We start from the raw sequence: 9,309 nt of genomic DNA on the forward strand, positions 1-9,309 counted from the left end.
TTGACTGGTTCAACGTCTTCGATTGCGATTGGCGTTCACCGGATCGATCCAACTCCAACTCCAAACGCTTCCTCACGCGTCATCGTCATCCTGACCTAGTGTATCATCCAAGGTTGGTACCTACCTACGCACTGGGAGAGGGACTACTATTGCTTCCATGCCAGCAGAGAATTCGTCCCTCGAACTCGACCTCGAACTCGAACTTGAACCACTCTGGACCAAGTCCAAAAAGGGTCACACCAGTCTCAATTCCAATCCGATTCAATCCAATCCAATCCCAATGTCCAACCAACCCATCAGTGACATCGACACCCCCGATCCATGGATGGTCGCCGCCCATGGCCGGTTTTACTTGACCTTCACGGCCGGCGACCGGGTGGAAATCTGGATGTCGTCGAGTGCGAGTGCGAGTGCGACTGCATGCTCTAGGTCTGGGTCTGGCTTTAGCCCTCACTCCGGCTCCGGCTCTGGCTCTCACTCCGGCTCCGGCTCTGGCTCTCACTCCGGCTCCGGCTCTGGCTCTCACTCCCGCTCTCACTCTGCCATGGAGGATTTCCGCGCCTGCGCAAAAAGCGTGATTTGGAGACCAACTCCAGGCAGTCCGTGGTCCGTCGACATCTGGGCTCCGGAACTGCACTACCTCGACCGCACGTGGTACGTGTATTTCTGCGCCGGCCATCCGGGCCTGGGGAACGCGTCGCATCGCACGCTGCTGCTGCGGTCGACGAGTCAGGATCCCATGCGCGTTGAGGGGTGGTCGTTTCTCGGCCCGCTCGCCGGCCTGTCGGACCATTGGAATATCGATGCCACAGTATTTTCGTTGCCGAGTTTATCTGAGTCTGAGATTGAGGCGGAGGCGGAGGCGAATCTGGCCATGGATATACAGCAACACCACCAACAGCAACAACCCCTCCCGCAAAAACAACCCCTACCGCAAAAACAACCCCTACCGCAAAAACAACCCCTACCGCAAAAACAACCCCTACCGCAAAAACCATACAGACTCTTTTGCTGCTATTCCGGCTGGCCGCTCGGCGACCACTCAGACACCCAGCAGGACTTGTTCCTCGTCGAGCTGGCCAGCCCTGAACAAGCCATCGCCTCGACCGTGACGTGCATCTCACGCGCCCAACTGCCGTGGGAACGGCTGGACGGTGGTCGGCGCGGTATTAATGAAGGTCCGACTTGGATTGAGATACCGGAGGACAATGAGAGTGATAGTGACGGCGACAATGGCAGCACCAATGAACACAACAATGGCCACAAAAATGATAATGATAATGGTAATGATAGCAACACGAATGAGAATGAGAATGACAATGGCAATGGCAATTCAGGCTCCAACTCCCACTCCCACTCCCACTCCCACTCCCACTCCCACTATACTCCAGCTCCAGCTCCAGCTCCAGCTCCAGCCTTGTTCAGGTCCAAATCCAGGTCCAAGTCCAAATTTGCCTTCCGCGGTATCATCTACAGCGCCAACGGCAGCTGGACCAGCGACTACAGGCTCGGCGTTCTCCAGCTGATTGGGCAGGACCCTCTGGACCCGTCGTGCTGGCGTAAACGGCCCACGCCACTGCTCGAAAGTGAAAGTGACGGTGACGGGGGGAGAGTGAGAGTGAGAGGGAGAGGTGGTCCGTATGGGCCTGGTCACGCGAGTTTCATAGTTTCATCTGCATACCACTACAGGAATAGAGTCAACGACACAGACAGAGTCAACGACACAGACAGAGTCAACGACACAGACAGAGTCAACGACACACACAGACCCAGAGTCAAAGACAGACACAAACACAGCCAGCCAAAGACACAGACACAGACACAGACACAGGCACAGACAAAGACACAGACTCAGACACAAACACAGATCTTCTGCATCTACCACGCCACCGCGAACCATGGCCAAGGCTGGACTAATCGCAAGGCCCGCGTTCTGCGTTTGACACCGGATGATTTCCAACCGCAGGCCAAACCGGTGTGTTGTGCCGGGCTCGGGCTTAGGTTTCCAGCAACTACAGCTACAGCTTCAGCTACAGTTCCAGTATCGCCTACAGCTACAGCTACAGCTACAACGTCTATTTCTGGTCCAGGCCCGGCACACGCACAGCCACAGCCACAGCCACAAGCACAACGGACCGTCCAGCGAGGTACTACTGCTTCTACTACTGCCCAGCGCCAAAGTCTACTAGACCGAATCGGTCATAAAGTGCTCAGAACGCTCCGCGACCTGTAAGGCATCAGGGTCAGGGTCAGGGTCAGCTAGAACTTACAGAATGTACTCCGTACATACAATACAGTACCTGCTACGTACCTGCTACGTACCTAGATTTAAACATTTCCTCGGCTTACAGAGTATTGCCTTCGCGAGGCATCGAAGTCACCTCAAACTACAACTACTGCCAACACAGCCAGACCATTGTCATAATTGTGCAGTACATACTTCTCGTGGGTTATCTTGGACGCAGGTTTCTGTGTCAAAACGCCCCTGCTTATTCCACAGCTTACAGCTTCTCGTTTAGAACCTGCGAGTCAACCCCCTTCAGATGGTCGGGAACGTGTCCAGGAGGATAAGTACCAGGACCTTGACCTCCTTGACTGGCCTTACTGGCCCTACGCTCCTCGGCGCTCTCCCTGGCAATTTCGTCAAAAGACTTTCTCAAATGGAGACCGCTGGCCACACTATCGATGCCACCTACGTTGGCAAAGCTCTTTGAGTTACCCACCAGGCTGTCTTTGCGAAGGACCTTCTCGTCATAGGCTTCCTCGTAGGCTTCCTCATCGGCTGGATCCTGAGGAATGCCATAGACCGTACGGGAGACAAGCTGGTTTCTCGGCCTCCAAATGTAGCTCGTGCCAGTGTAAAGGAAAATGCTGACGACGAAGCCATAGAGCCAGTCAAAAGTATACAAATGCTTGGCTCCAGTGGTAATATGTGTTTTGTCATTGATGCTGTACGCAAGACCCGGTAGGCACGGGCCCACGGCAAGCAAAAAGGCGAGCATTGCACGCCAATTGATCCCGGTCTTGTTGTACCTGTACCGCCCGTGAGGGTCGTACAGGGCGGGGACGTCAATGTGCTGCCTCTTGACGAGCCAGTAGTCCGAGGCAATGATTCCGGCCATCGGGGCCAGGAACACGGCATAACCGCCCATGAAGGCCAAAAAGGTGGTTGCGGAGCTCAAAATCTTCCAAGGAACAATGACCCAACCACCGACAAGAGCCGCAATCATGCATCCTCGCTTGATGTTGATATACTTGGGACACAGAACCGTCAAGTCATTGGCGGCCGAGATACTGTTTGCTGTGATGTTGGTGCCCACTTGTGCGATATACCATGACGTTGCAGCAAAGAAGGCAGCTGCACGACCTCCCGGGTTGTCTAGCCAGTGCGCGATGATATCCAGCGGGTTCCAGTAGAATTCTCCATAGACCACTTTGGAGGCCGACGTGGTGACAATTCCCATGACGCCACAAACGGTGAAGATGGCCGGGAGGAACGGAAGCTGAATGTATTGGCCTCGGCTGGTTTTCGCGTAGCGACTGAAATCCGGGATATTGCAGGCAAGGGTTGCCTGGGACGTTGTTAGTAGTGGTCACGCTGCCGAATCTACTGCAATTTTCCGAAAACGACTTACCCATGAACCTGTCACGGAGGACATACAAGATAGCCATAGCCACGCGCGTGTGCTGCCATGGACGGTTTCTGGAAGGTTGAAGATCGCACCACCACCACCGGCCTTGTTGACAATCCAACCGAGAGTGGCAAGTGCGGTCACAGGAGCGGCGACCAACTTCACGAGGAAAAGATATCGGAGTTTGGTGGGAGGGATCAACAAGAGTGGAAGTTGGATGATCCAGAAGAGGAAATAACTGACCATTCCCGAGGTGGTGATACCGGCGCTGCTCGGAAGATGATTTTCGAGCCGACCGTATGATGGCCAGATGGCGGTGAGCATGATGGTGATACATTGTGCGCCGTTGGCTCCCTGGATGCCTAGCCAGAACATGGCCAAAATGGCACGAGACACGATACAGAAGTAACCGAAGTAGTAACCGAACCCGGATCGTACAATGACAGAGAAGGGAATGTGTAGTTTAGCGCCAATGGCACCGTTGAGAACCATAGGGACGGCGACACAAGAGGTGCCCACGACCATGATGGGAATGGCGTCTCTCCAATTCAGGCCAACAGCGATGACGGAAGAGGCAGTTTCCCAAGTACCCAGGTTGATGGTATCAGTGGCCCAATAGGCCATCCACGTCCACAGAGTCCAAGTTTGATATTTCGGAGGCACGGGATCCATGTCGGCGTTCGTCCAGACATTTTTGGGCGCCAGAGCCGACTCTGCAGGCCGTTAATACACGAGAACTTGAGCTTGCGATAGACTAGAATGATTTCGACCAACTGACCTTGCTTGGGGAGCTCCCATGCTTTGGCAGAGGTGGCCCTCGCCTTGATGGTGGCTTTGCTAGGGATGTATTTTGTCACGTACTGTGACACGTACTGAGACATCCTGATGGGGGTGCCACAGTACGAGGACCAATCTCAGAGTTGAGGTTTCCGCTGGAGAGCCCGCGCGACGAGATGGGGATCTGGGAAAATATATGCCTCTCTGGAGTCTCGCCCGTAGTCTATCCGTATCTGTATCAAGTACCGTAACCTCCCTCATCTTGTCACGAGAATGATGTAGTGCACGACAGCTGACAGGGTATCATTCAACTTTGTTAATACTGGGGGAAGGATCCGCAATGGAGATCTGCCAGATAAGGGTCACTCGACTTTCTCTTTGGACAGAGGCCGGAGGAGGTCGTTTGCCATGATTGGCGTGACAGTCGTACATGTACTCCGTAGACCTTATCCGTTTGGCTGGACGATAAAGACGCATGGTGTCTGGATACGATAAGGCAGGTCTCCAAAGCTCACGAACGGACGGGTGTTTCGCTTGTAGATCTTTTGGGTCTTCATGACTGGACGCCGCTGGGAGGGCTTAGCGAAGGTCGTCGAGCGAGATAAAGTATCTCGAGAGGCCTGGCAAATCGTCCTGTGTGCTCTTGTGCAAGAAGAGCTTATCTTCTGTTCAGCGAACTTAAGTCGAGTAGCTTGAGTTGAGTGGAATCGTGGCGAGATAGAGATAGGCGGACTTCAACGATGCAGGACTGGCAGGGACTGGCAGGGATTCGAAGGATACGCAGGGATACGATATTGTAGGGGTGCTAAAAGGATTTTCCGACGCCGACGGCTTGAGTACACTGGTACAGAGCAGAGTATCTACCTTTGTATCGGAACACCAGGAGCACGCCCATTGCACCACCAATAATTAGGCAACCCACCAACGTAGCGCAGTCAACCTTATCATCATCACTACTACACTACCTAGGTACGCAGTTTGCATGCAACGAGGACGCAAGCAAGAAAAGACTTACTGAGTCCATCCCGGATCTGCCCTTCCAGAGAAGAATGATGGTCAGCTAACATAGGCAGGTCAGGTATTCCGGTACTCTAGTAATGCAGTACCAGCACCAGCACCAGCACTCGCACTATCTGCCTACAATGTATCCGTACAATACCTCCTAGGTGTAAGTGCCTCCCACATCTTCAGTGGATCTCAACGAGACCCCCCATGTTTCTCGTTCTCCAGACTTCGACCGACGTCTCAAAATAATGACCTTTTCCACTCTATCTCTAGAAGGAACCTACGCAAGCCCGCTAAGGCTGACTTCTCCCTGGGCTTATCTCCTCCCAATTCCACGTTCAAGCCAGGCATGTCAGGTCATGTCAGGTCAGGTCAGGCAGATCTCGATCTAGCCCGCCACGACAGGTCGGCAATCAGTCGGGACGGACAGACAGTCACGGCCCCTAAGCCCACGAGGTGCCAACCCGTTACAAGAACTCCGTACGGAGCACACCGTTTTCCCGAGGTGAGGTGCATCACACAGACCTAAAGATCATACAGTATCCGTATATTCGCTTGGGAGGTGTTTAGGTTATCTCTGCGGTGTATCCGTGTAGCTTCCATCAATCTCGCCTCCCCTCCCAGCCCCGATGTCACCCTCTATCTTCCAGGGGACACTATCTCATGACGGTGTCTGGCCAGTGCCAAGTCTGTCTGTTGGGAGACAGCCGCTCGTATGGATTTGATTGTTCAATTGCATTTCTTCAGGGAACGTGAACCATGATGTTGTTCACCTCTCGACGACTTCTTGATGTGACCAGGGTCATTCTCATTCATCGATCTCAGTACTGAGTACGGATATGGAGGACGGATACTTGCCACGTTTTCCCCGGACTCTGGCTAGACTACAGTAAGCTTAAGCATCCGGATCCCTGCGACTGGCTGGAATTGATCTGCTAGTCAGTGGTCAGAGAGCTGGCTTAGGCTTCGGACTTGAAGCTTCATGAAGTGGAGGTTCCTAAGGTAGTTATAGGTAAAGATAGGTATACCTAGGGAGGTACTCCGCACAGGTATAGGCACAGGTATAGGTACAGGTATAGGTACAGGTATAGGTACAGGTATAGGTCTAGGTATAGGTCTAGGTACAAGTACCTAAGCTTATAGATACCTAGATATGTATACTGCGCACTATCCCAAGGCCTCCATGGCTGAGGTGGTCTTTTTAGTGTTCCTAATGCCCCTAATCGGAACTGTAATCATTACAATTACTACGCAGGGTCTCCAGCTCTCTTTTGTCGTGTCTAGTACGAGTATGCGCTACCTAGTACTCCGTACTGCTGGCACTGCTGCCTTAACCTAAGCCTGCTGCCTGCTGCCTCCCACAGTAGGGTTTGCACCTGGTGGCTCCACCATGATGTAGTACAGTAAGGTAGGTAGGTATGTACATGACATCATTCACATGTGACAACCACCAACGGTCTGGTGCAGTGAGAGACACGGATTCTCCGACCTCTATACGGATACTCTCCGTACCTAGGTACTAAGTGTAGGTACACATACACATACTGGCATGGACACCTCGAGTCAAAGGCTACTATGGTATATATATCCATATATATGTATGTAGGCACCCAGCGATGGCTGCGACGAGCTGGGACAAGAGGCTAGGGGCTAGGCACATGCAAAACTGCTTGGTCATTCTGCACCTTTCCATCCTTTCCATTTCCGCATTGATACAGAGTAACATGTTAGAGCCTATGTAAATTAGGTACCTATGTAGGATGAGGTAGGTTCCCCCAGTCTGGTATGATCAGAGGACCGAATATACCTACCTATACCTATGTAGGTCCTCTGGAGATGAAGAGACCTGTACGGATACTCCGTATCGAAAGCAATTTCAATTTCAACACAGACTTCGCTTCGCTTGCTCGTGGTATTTCCAGGTCCAGGTCCAGGTCGACAAGACTTTGCGGTCTTGGGCACTGGATCGCATGAGGTAGATAATATGTTTCTCTCTCATACATTGCGCTCTTGGCTGAATCGCATGAGGTAGATAATATGCTTCTCTCATACACACACTCACACACCATACACCTCCTCTCCAGACCAGTATTGGAAAGCTTCATCCCTGTCCGTCCCGTCGATAATGTATTCGCCAGCAGCGATGATTCGGGTATCAATTGCAAGGAGTGATCAATTTGTACATAAACCAAAGCTACCCCTACCCCTACAACCAATCTTCGTCAACCAAGGGATGACAAGGATGATTCAGGAGCGGGCTGCTTTGATTCACTTGTTGGTCTTCTCCTGGGCGATCTCCTTGGCCTCCTCCTTCTTGGCCTGGAGGAAAGAACTGACCCATTTGAGCACATCTGAGCTCAGGACCAGCGACGTGGTGATGACCGCCTTGCCACCAGCCACCACACCATCTCCACCACACTTTTTGTACTCGTCACCGTACGTCTTGAAAGCCCAGTCCTTGGTGTTGTTCGCAGTCTCAAGCGGCCAGTTGATATAACCATGGAGCTTGCTCTGGATATCCTTGGTCTCCGACTTGACAATGGGCACCTGCTCGTCGATTTTCGACAGCAATTTATCACCAAGCTCGTCCGCCTTGGCCACATATGGCTTTGCGTAGGATGCGGGTGTTTCCAAGTAAGGGACGGCTGGCTTCACAAACTTGGCATATCCGGCATTGGTCAAGTCGATGGATTTGGCGCCATAGGGGTTCCCCTTGATGGTCTTGACCGAGTCGGACACGAGAGGGTAGGAGGAGAGGTGCTGGAGAAGGTAAAGTCAGGGTCAGCAAGCCTGTCAATAGATCCAGGTCCAAGGTTGAACCTCGAGTATGTGCAACCACGCTCTAGGACGGATACTTACAGAGAAGAATGCAGAATGAGGCAGGTCGCCGTTAACAGTGGCTTCACCCATTGTGATAGTCCAGGAAAGAAGGTCTAGGGGTGTCGATGGTCAGTAGGCTTCCGTAGTGAGACTCGAGGCGTTTTTGAGGTAGAGTACACGCCAAAGGAGAGAGAATAGGAGAGTTGAAGAGGCACGTAGGGTGGTCTTGGGGTTATTTTTTGTTGAGGATGGCAAAAAGGCGCGGTGCAAACATCCTGGGCGGGAAGGTTGGGTGCAACGCACATGCGCAGCGCAGCGCAGCGGGGAAAAAGCATGTGAAAGAAAGTGCCAGGTAGTCAAACTCACTTGGATTAAGCTAAGCTAGCAAGTGATGATCCTGCACCGCCACAATTCCGTCACAGACTATCCGTACAGACTGATGAGACTGATGAGACTGATGAGATCGATGGATGATGGAATGGCTGTTGCAGATTGCAGTTTCGCAGATGTGTGTGGGCAGAGGAAGAAGGAGGAGAGGAACAAATGGCGCAAACTCAGGTCGTGATAAGAAGAAAGCGGTTGATGGTGCTAGAGCCTGGGGGTGGTGCTCGGGCTTGGTTTTCTACGAGTACGGAGTAAAGCATTTGCTGAGCTTGGGGCAGGGAAACTGGCCTGGCCTGGCCTGCCCTGCCCGTGCCACAGTTTGGCATTTGGCATATGGCCGGCTGGGCTGGGGGGCACCTACTGTAAAACAAGAAAGACGACAAGGGATGACGATAGATGCTCAGAGGCCAGTAGCCATGAAGCCGTAACCGCCATGACTATCGCCATCCCATCGCTACGCTGCAATCAATGGGAAGGGTTACTGTAGAAGGGTGAGGCCGGGCTGGTGATGGGGACTGACATGTGAAAGCTGGCGGCAGTGGAGCCATGGCACTGATAGCACTGATTGCACAGCAATATTAATGACTGGCGTCACAGGCTGCCAACTATTAATTCTCAGTTACCAAGTCTGCGTGGTGCGTGGTGCGTGGTGCGTGGTGCTACTGGTGCTGCTGGTGCTACGACCACCGAG

The 9,309-nt window shown here is 52.7% G+C and overlaps 3 protein-coding genes across 3 annotated transcripts; 1 reads left to right on the forward strand and 2 right to left on the reverse strand.

Annotated features, from left to right (window-relative positions):
* Nucleotides 1-157: 157 nt before the first annotated feature.
* On the forward strand, nt 158-2,233 carry A1O3_06587 (uncharacterized protein; the record flags this gene model as incomplete). The annotated part of the gene is made up of 1 exon (XM_007736705.1): nt 158-2,233. The coding sequence occupies one exon, from the start codon at nt 158-160 to the stop codon at nt 2,231-2,233; it is 2,076 nt and encodes a 691-aa protein (XP_007734895.1).
* Nucleotides 2,234-2,501: 268 nt separating this feature from the next.
* A1O3_06588 (uncharacterized protein) lies at nt 2,502-4,513 on the reverse strand (the record flags this gene model as incomplete). The annotated part of the gene is made up of 3 exons (XM_007736706.1): nt 2,502-3,572; nt 3,636-4,345; nt 4,411-4,513. The coding sequence occupies 3 exons, from the start codon at nt 4,511-4,513 to the stop codon at nt 2,502-2,504; spliced, it is 1,884 nt and encodes a 627-aa protein (XP_007734896.1).
* Nucleotides 4,514-7,682: 3,169 nt separating this feature from the next.
* Nucleotides 7,683-8,324, reverse strand: A1O3_06589 (uncharacterized protein; the record flags this gene model as incomplete). The annotated part of the gene is made up of 2 exons (XM_007736707.1): nt 7,683-8,174; nt 8,274-8,324. The coding sequence occupies 2 exons, from the start codon at nt 8,322-8,324 to the stop codon at nt 7,683-7,685; spliced, it is 543 nt and encodes a 180-aa protein (XP_007734897.1).
* Between the last annotated feature and the right edge of the window lie 985 nt (nt 8,325-9,309).

Source organism: Capronia epimyces (assembly GCF_000585565.1).
Source record: "Capronia epimyces CBS 606.96 chromosome Unknown aczIQ-supercont1.5, whole genome shotgun sequence".
Taxonomy (NCBI): Eukaryota; Fungi; Ascomycota; class Eurotiomycetes; order Chaetothyriales; family Herpotrichiellaceae; genus Capronia; species Capronia epimyces.